This window comes from Vipera ursinii (assembly GCF_947247035.1).
Source record: "Vipera ursinii genome assembly, chromosome: Z".
Classification (NCBI taxonomy): domain Eukaryota; kingdom Metazoa; phylum Chordata; class Lepidosauria; order Squamata; family Viperidae; genus Vipera; species Vipera ursinii.
This window is the reverse complement of record NC_139517.1, coordinates 99321722-99341692: the sequence shown is the minus strand read 5'-3', so window position 1 is coordinate 99341692 and position 19971 is coordinate 99321722. Positions and strand designations below refer to the sequence as shown.

The 19971-nt window shown below is 35.5% G+C and overlaps 1 protein-coding gene across 1 annotated transcript in view; it reads right to left on the bottom strand.

Moving 5' to 3' along the window:
* Window positions 1-301: 301 nt before the first annotated feature.
* The window catches only part of SLC25A13 (solute carrier family 25 member 13), a 153744-nt gene continuing 134074 nt past the window's right edge, over window positions 302-19971 (bottom strand). The window contains exons 15-18 of the mRNA XM_083376358.1: window positions 10717-10855; window positions 2603-2761; window positions 2111-2201; window positions 302-1865 (exon numbers count right to left, since the gene is read on the bottom strand). Coding sequence (XP_083232484.1) covers window positions 1688-1865; window positions 2111-2201; window positions 2603-2761; window positions 10717-10855 — 567 coding nt within the window. The 3' untranslated portion in view covers window positions 302-1687. The remainder of the gene's footprint in view (window positions 1866-2110; window positions 2202-2602; window positions 2762-10716; window positions 10856-19971) is intronic.

Below are 19971 nucleotides of genomic sequence, written 5' to 3'. Positions count from 1 at the left end.
CATGAGGCAATGTTGTATCCCCTTTCTGCTTCCAACTGAATGCTGTACCAGCTCCAGGATTTCTTTTTCAAATCCCACATAACTTACATATGGAATTGAGACCATGGACAGAGCTGCAAGCACACAATTCCATGCAAGGAGATCTGAGTGGATCATTTTCGAAGTAACTGAACAGGCAAAAGATTTGTTTTGGTGGTGGTTGTTCATTTAAAAATCTTTTAATTCAATAAAATTGATAACTTTCACACAAGTATTTTCTAGTTACAACACAGCAATTAAGGCAAACACCATTAATCCAGTGCTCAAATTCTTTTATTGCATTTATTTAAACAAGCAGCAGTTACTCTTAAGTGCATTACATAAAAAATATTCCAAATATTAGTAGGGGCAAATTCCAGACCTGTTGATAGCAGCCTCCATTCAAGTCAATGCAGCAAAGCACGGAAAATGACTGAGAGCATACAACACTATCTGTTGGTGACTCTTGTGAAATGTCATTGTGGAGAATAGGGCTACGTTCTTCCACAATTTTCATAAATTATGGAAAACTACATTTCTTTCCCAGGTTTATCTAGTCATAATTTTGTCAGCAGGAATGTAAATTGCTTAACATTTGTTTAAGTTACAAAACACATTGCCCATCAAAGCTCTATTAACAGTGTTTCTCAATCCTTCAATTCCCAGAGTTCTCCAGGCAGCCTTACTGGCTGGGGGATTCTGGGAGTTGATCTTCACTCATCTTAAAGTTGCCAAGATTGAGAAACATTGCTCTATAATATAATTCAGGAATGCAATGTATGTAAAATAAATTTTCAGAGTTAGGTACGGCTCATACTGATACATTTTGAATCCTATTAAAGTTAGACTGAATATGTAATCAATGCATAATCTGATGTTTAAATAATTCTTCATATAATATGATCTCTGTTGCATATAAGAAAATCCTAGATACATACATACATATATGTGAGCGCACACCTTAATTTGTATGCATATACTGTACACACACACACACACACACACACACACACACGTACACACGTGAATGTATATAAGAGTATATCCAACAGAGCCATAAAGTTTGTTTTGAAAATAAGTAGTTGCTTTGGAATACCTGAAGGCATAAATTTATCATTCCTTAAACCAAAGGTATATTTCCAGGTACTGTCTGGTATCTGTACAGGGCAACTGCATGATCCCAGAAAAAGCAGCAGCTGTTTTAAGCCATTGGAGATGGGCTACATTCACATATTTGTACAGTAAAGCATATTTTTTCCCTTTGAATGTGAAGTGCTGCTCAGCCATGATACCCACTTAAACAGTCATGATGCAGAACATCTTCATCCGATGCCAAAGGCCATATTCTACCATCCCAACATTCCCTGTTTGCCCATCAACAAGAAAAATAATTAAGTATGAATCAGCCCAAGTACATTCACAATTCCAAGTATAAGTAATGATGGAGGGGGAAATACATTCATGGGTCCAAATTAACAATATTTTAGCAGAAATGTCACAGTGATCTGACATAGGAAGCACAAATATACACCTAAACTGGAAAAATGGGGAAGGAAAAGAGATTTCTAGATAAGGCTTCGCTGAGACAGAAAAACTAAAGGATTAAAGTATAAAGATTGATCAGATACATGGGTCTTTTGCCAACCATTATTTATAAGTATGTTTTGGCTTATAATGCCGTTCTAGAGGTAGGAGACATTGATGAAAACCGAGGTAGGTAAAGTCCAAATTTACTTTCAATTCCTGCAAATGTGGCAACAGCCAGTTTGTAACCCCCAACATGGTCAGGGTTAGGTGCAGGAAGAGTGATTCTAGATTTAAGCACTGGTTCAGATCCTGCTGGCTTTCTGCAATTCAAAAAAAAAATTAAAAAAATTAATGCAACCTTTAAACAAAATTTCTTTGAAAATAAAACATTTCTGTAACCCAAGCCCATTTTCCTCTTTCTTCTTACTAGTGACCCATACCCCTAGATCATAATGTAATTTCAATATTCACTTTGAACTCCAGAAGTATGCTTTTGCTCTTTGATAGCATATTGATTGTCTGGATCTCTCCCACTAAAGCAAATTAGTTAATTTAAGGTACTTACACTCCTCCAAAATCAATGTAGAACCATCGCTGCAGTAGCTCATAAGTCACCAGGGTTACTCCAAATTGAGGGGATGAACGCAATACCCTAGCTGAAAATAAAATGAAAACATAATCATATTTAACATTCAGGCTTACAGAACCACCCCCATCCCTTAATAAGGTAAAGGTAAAGGTTCCCCCGCACATACGTGCTAGTCGTTTCCAACTCTAGGGGCCGGTGCTCATCTCCGTTTCAAAGCCGAAGAGCCAGCGTTTGTCTGAGGACATCTCCGTGGTCATGTGGCCGGCATGACTGGACGCCAAAGGCGCACGGAACGCTGTTACCTTCCCACCGGAGTGGTCCCTATTTTTCTACTTGCATTTTTACGTGCTTTCGAACTGCTAGGTTGGCAGAAGCTGGGATGAGTAACAGGCGCTCACTCTGCTACGCGGCACTCGGGATTCAACCTGCCAAACTGCCGACCTTCTGATAAATCCCCTCAATTGTTACCTGCAGCTCCTTTCCAAAAAGCCCTTGGACCTTCTTCTCTTAAGATCTTTCCAAAGCAATCAATGACACCACTGTAAGTTGTTTGTCCTGCCCGGGCTGCTACCTGTAACCTTGTCTTTATCACATCTGCAGGGGTCACTAAAGATGCAGCAGGCATTCCTTAAGAAAACAAGGGAGGAGAGGAAACCATTTTCAAAGAAGTCACTTGCATTCTCGGTTGGATGCAGTTTCACATGATTCACCTAAGAGTTTTGGTACAAGCAAAGTTTACATTTTAATAAAGCTTGTTTTTTTTAAAGGAAGCCATCTATTAAATTCCCAGTGGAGAATTTAAGAGAGAAGAGAGAGGGAGAAAAATATATTCTAATACACTAGCAAGACTGAGTCCAAATAAATAAGTCTTTGCATTACTTCTGAAGATGCCTAATGTGTAAGAAATCTTTAAATATTAAAGAACTTAATATAATGTTAAATTATATATCAAACCTTTAGTTTTGATAATGAAAAGTTGTAGTTTTATCAAGCACAGAGAGTGGCTAAAATAATTATTTTGAGAAATTGAAAAGTGAAATTTTTAATGCCAAGGAATGATCGTCAGGTATATGTGAACTGTTTTGGAAAAGACAATATTTTGTACTAATCAAAAGATGCAACAATATGTGTTATCATGTCAGAGATTATGTGATATCTTACAATAATGTAAGATAACATTGTATCTTACAATGTTTTATGTTGTTAATATTATAGCAATACATTTATTAGTAAACCAGTGACTACTGATAAGCATTAAATCTAGTGTACATTTTGGGTTTTTTGGTTTCTTTTTTCTTCTTAGTTTGTACTTCTAACTTTTTAAAAATTAAAAATTGCTCTTTATCTCCTCCCCCAATGCCTGAAACTTGGGGAACGTCTTCCAGAAAAGATAATTGTAGCACCAATCACAAACCCTTTTACCAAACCATTTACCAGCCACTGACCAAAAGCAAAATAGGCAGCCCTTCCTAAGAAAGTGGGTTGATGAGTAAAGAAAGCATTTTGAAATGCTCTTGGATCTCAAGACTTCTCTTGCATGGTTAGAAAAACTGGTTCAGCCAATTCTTGTGGAGGGTAAAATCTGTTTGTTTTTGAACATAAAATATTCAAATATCACATTTCTTTTCCATTTGACAATAGAAAATTCAGGAGAATTTTTTGCTTCTTTTCTCCCTTTCCATCTGAACATGATTGCAATTAATATTTTTTGTATCTTTTTATTTGCCTCAACCAAGTGAAAATATTTGTGAAATGAGGAAAAAAGAAATAAATTGGCATTTCTTGAATTCATACAATGTACTGAGGAAATAGGGCATTTGGCTGTATTTTTAATTAAAAGTAAAGGTTGCCCTGCACATGCGTGCTAGTTGTTCCCAACTCTAGGGGGCGGTGCTCATCTCCGTTTCAAAGCCGAAGAGCCAGCGCTTGTCCGAAGACGTCTCCGTGGTCATGTGGCTGGCATGACTAGACACCAAAGGTGCATGGAACCCTGTTACCTTCCCACCGTAGTGGTCCCTATTTTTCTACTTGCATTTTAACATGCTTTTGAACTGCTAGGTTGGCAGAAGTTGGGATGAGTAATAAGCACACACTCTGTTACACGGCACTCGGGATTCGACCTGCCAAACTGCCCACCATCTGATCGACAAGCTCAGCGTCCTAACCCACTGAGCCACCGCGTCCCTTCTATTTTTAATTAGTGAATAAGAAATACTTAGAGCATATTTAAACTAGCAAACAGTATAAGTTCTGAAGTTTTAAAATAAGACTCTTCTGTGGTTTCTGTTTTTTGACCATCTACGCAAAGTACTGAAAATCAGGACTTTTCTCCACCTTGCTTCCTAATTTAGGCATGCAGCTTGTTAGATGTCTGGAATGAAAAAGAAAGTTGTACATAGGAACATGTTTCCCAACTTAAAAAGTATTAAAATTCAATCGTGTTTTGTATTCCTTCAGCCAGACACATATATTTTAACATATAACATTGTCTGTAAAGTCTTCAGACATATAACATTGTCTGAATAGTCTGCAAGACTATTCCTGGCAAATAAACAACAGAAAGCAACAAAGATTTAAATCACAGCAGTGGGCTTGATCCCTCAACCAGTTTCTATATAGCATGTCAATGGAAGGCAAAAAGCACATTGTATCTAATAATTTTAGAATGCCAATCAACATTTTTTGAAAATAAATATAATGGAATTTGCCATATTTAGAACTGAATAGGGAGGGGAAATAAAAAAATGGAAGATTGTACAGTATTCCGAAAACACTGTCTCTTCTTATTTTATTACTTTTCCATTCTGCAGCATTTCCAAACCAATGTGGTCAGACAAAGATGCATAAATCTCCTTTGCTTTTTTCCCCTCCTTCTTCTCTCTAAAGCTTAATAATTCTGTAACAGTTTTCATCCAAACCACTATGGTTTGGCTCCAGAACACAATCTCACTTTTTTTAGTAGACTGCTTTGAAAGAGATGTAAAAGTGTGTGTTTATCACTAAAATAAGAACTGCTTCTCCAGTCTCCAAAACCAAAAGAGAGAAAGAAGAAGGTATTGTGACTTTTCACATTTAAAGTCCGAGAGATGTACACTCTTTTATGTGCAAGAATCATTGGTCTTAAACTTTTCCACAAGTAATCATTCTGGCTTACACTTAATAGAAGCTGGACTTTTACAATTTGTTAACACTTGAAAATACAGCAAGCCATATGGATGGACATATATTTGTTCACAGAAATGGTGCCATCATGTAAATGTGGTTGGGATGAAAGTCAGCTGATGTCCACAAATGTTTACAAGACAATCCCAAGTGCAGATTGTTAGCTTTGTGAAGCAATGGCCAGTTTTGTTTTTTGCTGAGTTGCAATTACATCTATCATAAGGAATTCCTTATGGAATTGTGGAACCAGGAGTTTTCAAATCCCATTTAACTGTATTGTTTTTAATTGACTTTAATCCCTTTAAAACAGACATTACATAAGAGAACTAAAAAGCATATTAAAAAAATACCAGTCCTAACCCCCCAAATAAACTTATTTCACCAAATAAGTACAAACAAATGTTCATACTGTATCATCTATCTATACATACGTATGCATGTGTGTATATGTGTGTGTATATGTATGTATATGTATGTGTGTGTATGTGTACACACACACACACACACACACACACACACACACACTGAATAGCAGAGTCAAGACATACTCTAAAGCAGACATGTCAAACACAAGGCCCGGGGGCCGGATCCGGCCCACGAAGTGGTTTCATGCGGCCCGCGAAGCCATCCTGGAAACAGTGAGGGAACGGTCCCCACTGCCTTGGCCCCTGCCCAGAGACCCTCCTCCTGCCAGAGACCCTCAGATTTGTCCCACTCCTGCCCAGGCCCCCATAGGCACCCTTGATGCGAACGATGTAGAGCTGGCCACGCCCACCCAGTAGGCCACACCCACCTGGCCCCCTGAGGGCAACCGCAATGCTGATGCGGCCCTCAATGAAATTGAGTTTGACATCCCTGCTCTAAAGAGTGGTGAGTTCAACAGAAAATAACCTGAAATGGAAAAATAGGGAATGCATGGGACAAAAATCCACATTATAAATACTGGTAACAAATGATAATGAGAGACTGTTTTAGTGGTTGGAGTTCAAAGAGAGTTATTGTATTTGCAATAATTTAACAAAGGACAAAGAAAAAAACTTTAAAAATGCTAAAAAATTACAAAAAAGTTTGAATTTCACATATAGGATGCATGGCTCAAAATCTTTTTATTTTTTCACATGATTTATCCAACTTTAAATCCATTATATTTTGGCTAAATATATGAATTTTAAAAACAAAGTTATTTTTATGGCTCAAGTATTTAAAAACTGAATTGGGGGGGTGTATGAAAGGTATATTTTTTCTGTATTATAAAATTATTAGTGGATATGGAAAAGGACACATAAAAATGTATGTAAAATAGTACATGCTCTTAAATATTATTTATTTTTTATTTATTTATTTTAATTCCATTTATATCCCGTCCTTCTCCGAAGACTCAGGGCGGCTTACAAGCTTAGCAGTACCCTTCATTCTATGTCTATGCCTGCTTATTAGGGCTTTCACACATACCCCAGCGGCATTATTACAAAGTCAGCTTATTGCCCCCAACAATCTGGGTCCTCATTTTACCTACCTCGGAAGGATGGAAGGCTGAGTCAACCTTGAGCCTGGTGGGATGCGAACCTGCACTAATTGCAGGCAGCTGGTGTTAATATTAATATTAATTATTACATTAATGGTATATTCCAAACAGCTTCTTAAAGGTGACAAATTGTGATCAATATACCTATCTTCAAATCACAATCTGATCATGGGATTCGGTAGGTGACCATTTCATCAACTACCTTCACTGAGCTATTGTGAGACTATCTGAAATGTTGTGGAGAGATGGCTCCTTACTGGTATCAAATCCAATACCTGATGATAAATTCACTGACAAATCTTGGATGAAAGTATGATTTTTCATTTTAAGCAACAGCATGAGTCAAGAAAAGCAGTGGTATCTTGTATCACTTTAACTGCTAGAGCCAAAAGTAGATAATCTAGGCATCAGTCAAAAAGCCTATTTGGCTGCATAGAACTTTCTGTGTAACAGACTCAAACAGTGTTTCTCAACTTCGGTAACTTCAACATGCATGGACTTCAACTTCCAGAATTGAAGCTGGATGGGGAATTCTAGGAGTTCTACTCTACACGTCCTCAAGTTGCCAATATTGAGAAATATTGCTCTAGATTTTGAGTAAAAAAACCTGCCAATTAAAAAATAACAGAGACAATCTAGTATTCCAGAAATATACAGGAGTTAAAGCCTGCTATTTCAGAAATGAGCAAACAAAAATCTTTCTACTGAATTTTTCCATTTAGAATACAAAATGCAAAATGTTCGAGAAAACATGTTTTTGAGGGCAGTGGGTGACACGATGCCAAAAAAAAGCGTTTTCTGATGATTCTATGATTCCCTTTAGCAGAATCACAGCAGGATAGAAAAGTATTTTCTCTTTTTCTTTTCATTCCATGCAAAAGAGGTATGGTTTCTCCATAGCCATTATATTTCTATTTTTTATCTTAATAACAGTTTTTCCTTTCTGAACCCATTAGAATGCAGCAATTCAAATATACTGTCTCAAAGTAGCTCACCTACTGTTTCTTATACATGATAACAATGACCACAACGTTTTTCATTTTATACATAACTTTTTTCTTTCTTCCCATACAACACAAAGTCACTAAAGTCAATGTCATTGATTGTACCCCTTCTCTTTCTTGACACATATTTGGATCCTATCATTAATTGATATTTAAATATTTTCTAAGATTTTATGGGTGAAAAGTCTTTTTCAGTCAATTTTTCCCTTCTTCTACTCATTGCCTACATCATTTCAACATTTATTTTATTCGCATTCAGACCATTATTCCATATATGCACCAGAAGCCTAGTGGATTCTGAACACAAATTCAGTTTTTGATTTCAAGATATATACTGTAGATATATCCATCCTATCACAACCCTGGAAATCAATTAAAAGTGTCCCTTTTTGCATCACCACTCAGTATGGCTGACAAGAGCATGCAGATAGTTATGCTGCTGGTGGGCAAGTGAAAGAAAATGCAGAACAAATGGTGGTAAGAAGAAAGGGGCTTCAAGGAGGTCAACAAGTACAGCACAACTGGTAGGGTGGATTATTCCTGAAACAACCATATTACATTGCACGGCAGTATGCAATAGCTGGTGTTAGCTGATCACCAAGAGCTAAGCAGGGTCAGACCTAATTCCCAATTGATTGGAGTACCATGAGGATATTGCAAATATACTATGGGCTAGTAAAAGGCAATGATAAAACACCTAGAGCTGTCTCCACACAGTCATCAGAAGCAGAGCTCAAGGAACTTTTTAACCTTTTCAACACTACCACATACTAGACCTCTTTTCCCTAAATACACACAAATCTTTTAAAATACCATGTTTATTTATCTATTGATACATCATCATGTGGCCCAGAAGTCTATAGTTCATATTATATTTCATCCAAAGACATATCTTATTATGCAGCATGGTTTAACTGACATATAAGAAGATGATAGATAGATAGATAGATAGATAGATAGATAGATAGATAGATAGATAGATAGATGATAGATAGATAGATATAAGAGAGAGAATAGACAGGCAGACAATATGATTATGGCTGCGATGTTAAATTACAATATATACAGATACATCCATCAGCTTATGAGGTAAGCTCTTTTTGCAGAAGTGGCAAAATGCAATAAAAACAGTACGCTGAAGAAATTAAAGCTGTGAAAAGGGAAGGAAAAATATAGATTCAATTTTCACCAACAGCATTCACTACACATCTCTATCTTTCTAGAGACTTTTCATGCATTTCCTCTATATGATCAATGTATTTTTTCAATCTACTTTTTTGTATTGATTACTCACTTGTATTCAATTTATATTAATTTAATACATTCATTCATAACTATGTATTTATGTTTTATTTATTTTATTGCAGTTTCTTTGTTTGATTGTTGTTGGTCATCTAGAGTTGTGGGAGTCAGATGGGATACAACTTTAATAAATAACACTTAAGTACCCCTTTTTTTCTTCTGATGTATATTTCATTGCCATATAATAAAACTGGCACAAGAAATAAAAATCATATTCGTACTCCAAGGGTTTTCTTTTGATTTTTGTATAACCTGCAATAATTCATTCATAATTTTCTTGTCAAACAAAACTACTTTTATGTTTGATACATTAATTTCCCAACCCATACTCCTCATTGCATCATGCAATCTATGTAATAGTTGCTGCAAATTATTCAGGTTTTCAATTAACAACACATGATTTGCATGCCTCATCATAAACATTACCATATTTATCCATAAATACATTAAACAACTAAGGAGATTCCATCCATTGTTTTACTTGCTATTCAATTTTCAACTGTAGCATTTATTCTCAATATAATCAAACTATTACATACTGCACAAAGCATTATAAATTTCAAGCTTATTCCCTTTATTATGTTTTCTTTAAATTACAAAATAGCATAATAAACCTTTTCAACACTCCCACATTAATCAATAACATGCTGGAAAGAAAAAGCTAGCCTGCATACTCTTTATTCATCTACTACATTTACTACATTTTGCTTGTCACCCTTTGTACCAATGCAACCCTTGCACTATTTCATACAGAATTTTGAACAGAATTCAAAAAGCCTTCTTAACAACTGTAAAGAAGTCCTTACTACCTTTATCAATTGCATAAGGGAACAGTAATATCATGTTTTCAATGGTCAGGTGCAGATTCAATCTTTGCATATATGTTAAACATCTCACAATCACTCCACAAGCAAATCACATTTCAGTATTTTTAGTTATTTTATTTACAATTGCAATCTTACTATATCTTTATTGACACTTATGACTTCATTTTCATTATTTTATCTTGGATACTAATATCAAGAATATTTCTGTCAACATATCACTATTATTCCAAAACACATCTATAATATACTCTTTCCCACATTCCCTCACTTCAGTTTTATCCAAAAATATTTCATTAATTTTATGTCTAATTCTATTCAGTCTAATATTGGCTAATTTTTATATTGTGATTATTAATATGCAGAGAGAATAAATGCATTTAATATAATTTTAGAAACCTTAATCAAGGTTATATTTTCTAATATGGGTAGAGGAACAGTCTATGTAGATAAACATGATATCAATAATTTTTATTATTATAATGCATTCATATGCTTTATTTGTCAATAATTTTATATGGCTTTTTAGAGTTCAAGGAGAAATATATAGTATTCCCTCCAATATTTTCCTGCAACCACCACCCTTCCCAATAGGTAAGATTATAGTAGAATCATTGGTGCAGTGTCACTCAATATGTTTCCATGAGGATGGACTGCATCCTGTTCTTTCTAGTCCCAATCTAACACCTTTTCAAGCAATGCAGAGCTGCAGTTTGGAATGTGTTTTTAAAAGGATAATCTTTTAAATGTAATAAAAACACTTACCAGCTATTGCTCCTGCCAGAAGCAAATAACCAGGGCCCACTTGTCCATCTTCATATGCAAAAGCAGACTTTGTATGAGCATAACAAGGGAAGTAAATGGCAGAAAAGGGAATGTCACGAAGGAAGCAGGCTTTGGCTCCCTAGGAAAGGAACAAATATAGACAATAAAAAATCTATAGTATGAACAGGCAAATATATGAGAGAGGATCAGGATGGAAATGGATTTAGAGCTAACCTGGGGAAGGTTTGGGGTAGTCATTAAAGAGGGACTCAAATAACAGATTACATAATTAAAAGATTAAAGACAATGTGAGAAATCCACTGAGGGATTCAGCAAGAGTAGCAAAATCATATTTCTTTTGTCCCTATCCCATGAAGAATCAACTATAAGGGGTAACCAAGATATATTTTATCCTAGAGTCATACCGAAAGTCAGAAAAATACCTCTGGATTATATGTAGTCTAAAGAATGCACACAGCTGAACTGACATTACTCTATTAATCATCTCTCCCACTTCTGGGGGACCATTTCAAACTTCCAGATTTAGATTGATATCAAGGGTTTTTTTTTTACAGGAGTGACCACACTGTTTCCTCAAGGACCACTACTTTATGACAAAATGAGTTCTTCATTCACTGGACTCAACCAGTACATTTCTAACAACCTTAATTAGCCAGGTCCAGGAGAATCAAGAATGATTGTGTTAATTGTCCTTTCATCATACCACAGGTCTAATAATTCAACAGAATCACTTGCTTTAGCCACTGAGAAATATTCCACCCTATTCAGGAATTCATTAGATTCTGTAACTCTTTGAAGATGGAATTGTTTGTTTTATTCATCTAATTTGTATATTGGGCAATCCTGGCAAATTAATCTTCTTGTCTAACCTAGAAACAGACCTTATAGTACAGAGGATAAAGATAAGCAGAATGGAATGGAGTGGAATAGAAATAGAAATAAAAATAGAGTAGAGTAGAGTAGAGTAGAGTAGAGTAGAGTAGAGTAGAGTAGAGTAGAGTAGAGTAGAGTAGAGTAGAGTAGAGTAGAATAGAATAGAATAGAATAGAATAGAATAGAATAGAATAGAATAGAATAGAATAGAATAGAATAGAATAGAATAGAATAGAACAGAATAGAATAACAGAATTGGAAGGGACTTTGGAGGTTTTCTAGTCCAAGCCCCTGCTCAAGCAAGAGATCCTATACCATTTCTGACAAGTGGTAGCCCAATCTCTCTTAAAACAATTTCACCCCTATCAGTTTTCTGATCTATGTGGGTATTGTATGGAATAATAGACAAGCATAGCTTTTCTTAGCATACTTCTCACATCTCAATAATGCATGCCAAATCTACCTCTGAACCATGATTAAATCACAATATAGTGGTTTTATTTCTTATTAAAGAACAGATGGACATTAAATAACAGCACCTTCAGGCCAGGGAATATAGTTGGTCCCTATTTTCATGGCCTACAGGAAGCAGTTAAAAATAAGGCTCCATAGTGTCTTTGGGGAATTAATGCTACACAATTTTTCATAATTATATAATTATAGTTGTTTATCTCTAGTTGTGATTTTAATTAACTTTATTCTGAATTTATATTGTTTTATGATCTCAATTTTATAAGCCACCTAGAGTTTGGATAGTTCCAGATGGTTGGATGCATTCATAAATGAATAAATAGTAGCTGAATGTTCATGACTTTAGATATGGTACAATTTCTACAAGGGAACTGTCTGCTAACTTTGTTCTTCTTCTGATAACCCTACCTTTCCTTATATCATGCCTCCCATTCATAGCTATTATTTTAAGGTTGCTGTTGTGCCCTCACTGCTTTTTTTCCAGTGCCTCTCAGTCACATGTACCCTTAAGTCAATCCTAATACAAAGAAAAAACTCAGTACACGTAATTTGCCTATCTCAATAACAAACTCTACTGGGTTGTTCAGCATAATAAAAGATAGTCAATCACATTCTGACTCTAATTTGTAGACACCACCTATTTCCAAGTTTCATTTAGTTCCACTCTATCTTCTCCATATTGAACTTTCAGAGTTAATTTGCTTTGCCTCAAGCAAAGGGGTAATCAAAAAGGGGTTTAATAGTATATATAGTGTCTAGACTACTTCTTAATATTAGTGCTGTTGTAGATGTTATAAGAAAGCACACTGATAATGTTTTACTTCAGAGCATAAGAAACAGGCATTGGAACTGTCCTGGTTTCTCCTCCTGCTAGGTATGAGGGACAAAAAATGAATCCAAGACAATCCCAAGCTTCTTTACTGACAGCCTATCTGTCCAGGAAAGCAAGACAAATCTGAAGAAAACTGCTGCAGCATGAAGTAGTTCCATTTAGGAATCCAAACTTTCAAGATTTTTCTTCTGTACGATTTGGTTGTCCAGTCAGATAATATTTCAACACATTTAAAATATTCACTGCCGTAGAGAATCTATGTACAACGACAGGAAGCAATTTTCTTCCCAAAGTTTACAGAAATTACATCATCTAATCATCAGCATCAGCATCATGACACTGAGGTTATGTTACAGCTACCCGTTCTGGTAGACTCATGTCAGCTTAAAAATCTCACAAAAAAAACCCCCACCAAACCCCAACAACAGTTAAAACAGATAAAAACAGCCTCTAATAAAACCTTCATAATAAAAGAAAATCACAATAGAGGCCACACAACACATTAACTCCAGGCCTGAAACCAAATATAAGTCAGAGCCAGTGTGCTCTCAATATCACTAGAGGGTGCTGTTCCAGAGAACAAAGACCATGGGGAAAAACAGGCAAATTACCCTGGTGCTGAAAGATGGCATTTAATACATAGTGCCTAGAAAACATCTAATATATCAAAATGTATTGGGCATGCAGAAATGACCGGGGATAGGTGATCTAGGCTCTATGACATGAAAAGCTTTATAAGCACTGACCAGCATCTTGAATTTCAGCCAGAAGTTGACTAGCAGTCAATGCAGCTCACTATAGCAGCAGTAAATACACATGAATACTGTGAAGCACCCTTTATTGCTCTTGTGCCAGCTTCTGGATAGTTTTCACAGGCAGCCCTATATAAAGTGCACTGAAATAATTTAACTGTGAGGTGACCAGGGTCTGAGTTAACTGTCTGCAAATAAACCTGGGAGTTTCCAGAAGCCCACTGATATTTCTCCTTTTTTTGTGGACACCACTAGTTTGAGTTGAAAGAATTCACAGGGAGAAAATGAATTTACTCTTACAAAGGATAAATTCTAAGAATTTGCCATGAAACTTCATATTAGTCTGTTAAATTGTTTAGCTGTATCTTTTCAGCAGAAAATGTAATTCTGAAATTATTTGCCAAGGACTAAGCTGCTCGAATAAGTCTTAGACAAAACTTCTTTACAATATTTAGCTTGCTTCAATCTGGACCATCATTTTGCTCTCTTCGAAGTACAATTTAAGATACTACACTTTTCATTTAAAATGAAAAACATTAGTTGAACTCTACATTATCCCTAGGTTTTTGTTTTAATTCTCTGGGCTACCATTACCAGCTTAAGAAATCTCATTTTCTAATAGGAGACAAGATGCTTATTGTATTTTAAGATAACCTCAAACACCCTTGATACTTTTCCTTATGTGCTGTATGGATTAAGATATATTTATTTATTAATCACTTTTACACCCTGCTATAAATCTGAAGGATTTCCAATGCTTGATGAAGTTTGGTCAGTTGCATTCTTAGCTCTGCTCACTTTTACACCAGCAGACATATGAGCAGCTATTCTAGAGTCATGCTATATTTATTTCCATATGTTCCATATGGAAATTCATAAAACCTGTGTATTTGCTTGTGTTCTGTGAAACTTGGCGAAATAAAATAACTGGTGGGGGAGGGGAGGGATGGAATGCTTCTGTGTAACAGGCCTCCTCAATCCTTTCTTGCACCTTCAGAGCATTACTGCATTTGAAGGGAGAAGATGTCCATTTTTATGTTTTAAAGGATTATTTTATTTATGATATTTCAGTTTGTTTTCCCATAGCCTTCCTTAATTGGCATTAGCTGGCTGCAGTTGATTAATCTGAAAGTAAATGAGGCCTGCCTTTAAACAGGCTTTCCTAGAGTTTAAAACAGAAGGGTGAGAGGAAACTTGAGATGGTAGAGAGGCTGGCATGGAGCCAAAGTTTGTGGCTAATATAGTGGATCATTTGATCTTGCTTTGTTTACACATAAACCATTTAGGTCTGATAGATATTTTATTTCGTATGTCTAAAAGCATGTAACCAGGGGTTCTTTTTAAATTATGCTATTTTCATCTTCGAAAGAAGATTACTATAAACATAAAAAATAGCCAATTTAAACATTTTAAGTTGGTCATCTTTTTATTACAATTATATTCTGTCCTCTCCTAGGGATACATTGAAGTTGGTAGTTAAAGTACACATTATACTAGGTTTGATCCAGATTGAGGAGGCTGAGCATTGTAGGCCTGAATGTTACAAAAGAATGGACCAAGTATATCAAAATGCCAATGACTCAGCTTAACAAATGCAGTGTATGAAGCTGAACCATGATTTCATTTCAACCTGTTAAAATGTGCTCCCAAACTAAGGCCTTTTCAGATGGTATCTTTTATTAATATTCACATCATTTGGGTGCAATATACCAACAAGCAGCTTCAATTATTCTTGATAAAAAGTTAGGATCATCTACCCAAGTGTAGTTTAGTAAGTTGGGCACAGATCTGCAAGGCATTTGCCTCAAGACTTGGCTCTTCTTCCTGCCTGATCACCGGCTCCTCACTTTCCCTCACATTTCTCTAAGAACTCCTCAGAAGCTTTTTATTTTTGGATTGTATCTTGATGCATAATCAGCAGGGGGGGGGGGAAACACCCAGACTGTCAGAAGTTTGGACAATCAGTTCAGCTGGGGCAGATTCTTTAGCTTGCTAATTTCTGTTTATTTCAGCCTTACCTGCAAATAAATAAATAAATAAGGATTTAAATAAATTATTTCTACTACAACAGGAGGGTAATTACATTCACAAAGGCACCTCTGTGTCAGGACTCTGCACAAGGAGCCAGAAGGTCTGGGAGACGAAGGCTTAACTTAGTCTCCTGCAGTGAATGCACATTGTCTGGTGGAGGGGGAAAAATGCCAGACTGGTGGGACCTCGCAGAATTCAAGGCAACAGAGGTACACCTTGTCTGAGAGAGTTATTTAATGCTCCTGGCACCTGTACTTACCGCCATCCCCTCTTTTCCTACCTTACAGGTTTAGAATTTATTTGGCATGTATAATTGTTATTTTGATCCTATAGCAATAAACAATAGGCAGCATGTCATTTCTTGATCCGTTAGCATTCTTCTTGGGTTTCACCGGCAACTTAACCCTTCCAATTCAGCCATGAGGCAACCTCTTTTACACTCCTTTCTTCAAGCCATCTTATCTTGCTTTAAATGCTCCAGTTAAAGGTTTAAAAGTTGGGACTGACAAATCAAGAATTGGTGATTTGTTCTTGCTGTCAGTGCCAAGTAGGTTTACAATGAATGACTAAATAACAATGTTTTCTTTTGTAAACTGAAATTGAAAAATGAACAGTTTTGAAATCTCAGACTTTGGCAGTCTTACCTATTTTTTTAAGTATAGTATGAATAGAAAGATTCGATGTCTTGCATATCTTGCATAAATACTTCATTTTCACTAGATAATAATATATGATATGACTATACTTTGAAGTATCTTCCTACTTCACATCAGATTAGTTGTTTTGATTTCACATCTAACTCTCAAAAGAATTTTGACAAATTTTTCAAATCAATTGCAAGCAGTATAATTTTTTCTTTAAAAATTGTAAAAATTAAACCAAATTAAAATAATGCTGGTAACTGTAAAGTAATGCAAAATATTACATCCCATTTAGAATAGTAAAGGAATTAAACAGAAACAGTGATTTTCAAATTTTATGACCTTTCCTGAAATACATTTTTGTAAACAAAAATAATTTGTGTACCTATTCTATAAAAGTTGAATTAAATATAAAATGAAATTATGAATTTCTTGAACTTCTACAAATAAATTCACTGTTATTAAACTTGTAGTCACTGTCACTACCATCATTATCATGTCATAGACTAGTGAAATCTTGAGTTTTAATTAGCTATTACTACTACTACTAAATTAGTAATTAATTACAACTAATTAAATCTAGAAAGTTAATGGAATGTGTTCACAATCTGTGCCATTATATTGTACCATGCTGACAACCCCTGTCCAGACAAACCAGATAAAATGTACACCTTCTTAACTTCATTTAATAACACATCCAACAGTCTGTATGCATTATAAAAAAAGTCAACTGTCTAAATAGCAGCTAGTAATTCATCTAAAGACAAGGAAGCTCTAAGATCCTTTCTCATTTTGCTAACTTTTTTTATTTCACGTTCCTTTACCTGCTCACCTTAGCATTATTATTCCTGGGGTTTTTGTCTGTTACCCATAACAGAAATGTGGTTAGTTTTCAATTCTGTAGCTTCAAGTATGGATTGGATGCAAGATATAATGAATTAGATCCAGTAGATCCCTTTTTGGCATAACCCAAGTAGTCACCTGAGACATTCATCTTTAAAGTTTAAATCACCTTGGGAATTGATATGCTTAGTACATCTCCTTCCTTTTCACTTGTAAAAATTTGCCTTCTGGCTGCAATTTCCACAGGAGAAAACTGTCACAAAGCATCTAGGAAACTAAAAATGCAGTTGGAGAAAAGAGTACTGTAGAGAAGACAATTGGGACAGAAGTGAAGCAGCCAGCATTATTAACAAAAAGATTCAATGTCACTGTTTAGACACAACTGAAAATTTAATAGAATAATCTTGCTTCAAGTCCCAAACAAGACAATCAATAGCGCAGTGATTCAACCTATGCTATGGATGCAGACAAAGCAGAAGCAGGACAGTTTTATGGTAATGTATAACTGTTAGTCAATACAGCATTTAAAAAGTCATACTAACAATATAAAACTGAATTGGAATGCTAAAGGTAGAAGTCAAATAACATTTGTAACCAAATTTATCCTCAATATATCAAACAAGCAGGAATTAACACAACATTACCTGGAAAATTGTTTAGAGTAAATACCCAATAACTTAAAAGAAATTCTCTTTAATAATTCTGCATACTAAAATCAAATTGACTATATATACTCTGCAAGCAAAAATAGAAGTCCTTATACTGACTAAAGATAAAGCAGACCAAAGACAATCTGCAAAGAAAGTAAAGTGGTTGTGCGGTTGATATTTTGAAAAAAGAAAATTAAGAAAGGTCAAAAGCAAAAGACAAAACATTAAGAAGAACATCTGCAACTAAGGAAGAGGCAAAGAATTATTTCTAAATAATTCAAAAATTCAGTGTGACTATCAAATGAAGTGCAAAGACATTTTAAAAAATCTTCAAAATTATGGAATTTTTTTGTACAAAGTTGAGCAAGATAAAAGGCAAAGAATAGAATAGAATAGAATAGAATAGAATAGAATTCTTTATTGGCCAAGTAGGGTTGGAAACACAAAGAATGTCTCGGTGCATAAGCTCTCAGTGTACATACAAATCATAGTGATAATCATGATCAAACAACATGAAAATACATTCATCATAAATTGTAAAATACAACAGTTCATCATAAATCATAAGATGCAACATTTAGTGATAGTCATAGAATACTAGATAATCAATCAACATAAATCATACTAGGATACTAAAAACAATATAAATTGTAAGATACAAGCAACAAAATTATAGACACAAGATGATAGGTAATAGGAAAGATGAGGAGTATCATAGTAATGCAGCTTTACTAAGTAGTTTGACAGTGTTGTAGGAATTAATTGTAAAGCAGAGTAACGGCATGGGGGAAAAACTGTCCTTATGTCTATTTGTTCTGATGTGCAATGCCCTATAGCATTGTCCTGAGGGAAGAAGTTGAAACAGTTTATGTGAGGGATGTGAGGGATCTGTAGATATTTTCACAGCCCTCTTTCTTGGTTGTGCTGTTTACAGGTCCTCAATGGAAGGCAGGCTGGTAGCAATTGTTTTTTCTGCAGTTCTAACTATCTGTTGAAGTCTATATCTGTCTTGTTTGGTTACAGTTCCAAACTAGAGAGTTATAGAGGCGCAAATGACAGGCTCAATAATTCCTTTGTTCATACTGTATCTACCAGACAAAGAAGATACAGGAAGAGATTGAAGGAACACAAAGAAGAACCTGAGAAAAGAATCGCAAAATCAAATCAATGATATATTGTATGTAAATATTTTATGACTAAACTAGAACCAGACATCCTGGGAAGAGAAATTAAATGGGCCTCAGAAAATACTGGTAACAACAAAGCAATAAGGATAGAATACCAGCAGAACTGTTTAAAATCTTATAAAATGATACAGTTAAAACACTGCACAGTGGTTTTAATCAGGTTGGAAAAGAGAGCCACAGGACTTGAGAAGATAAACTTATATTCTAGAACTAAAAGAAAACTGTTAAGAATACTCAAACTACCAAACATCTGCTCTTAGATCATAAACCAGCAAGATAATGCTCAGAATTACAGGTAGCCCTCGACTTATGAAACTGCTGTTATAAGCCACTCAGAGTAACTTCAAAATGAGATGGAAGCAAATAAATGTAATAAATAAAATGAATAAAAAATAAATGCTGCTCCTTAAGTGGCTCACTATGTGACCAAACCTGATTTTATGACCTTTCTGCAGTGTTTGTTAAGCAAATGTTGTGGTCATTAAGCAAATATCATGGTTGCCAGGAAATGGACATTTTTTACCATTTTGCAAAAACCGTTGTAAATCATGGTGATGTGACCATGGGACACTGCAAACAGATGTAAATGAGGGCCAGTTGCCAAATATCCAAAATGTGATCATGGGGGCGGGAGAATCAGAATTTCCAGATCAGCTTATAAGTACTTCTGAGGAGGTCCATCAGAACTCTGAGTGGTCACTATATAATAGGGCTCGCAACTTGGGAGTCCTCCTAGATTCACAGCTTTCCCTAGAAGACCATATAGTAGCTGTGACTAGGGGGGCCTTCGCCCAGGTCCGCCTGGTGCGCCAGTTGCGGCCCTATCTAGACCGGGATGCCTTACGTATGGTCACTCATGCGCTTGTGACCTCTCGTCTTGACTACTGCAACGCTCTCTACATGGGGCTACCCTTGAAGATCACTCGGAGGCTCCAACTGGTACAGAATGCAGCC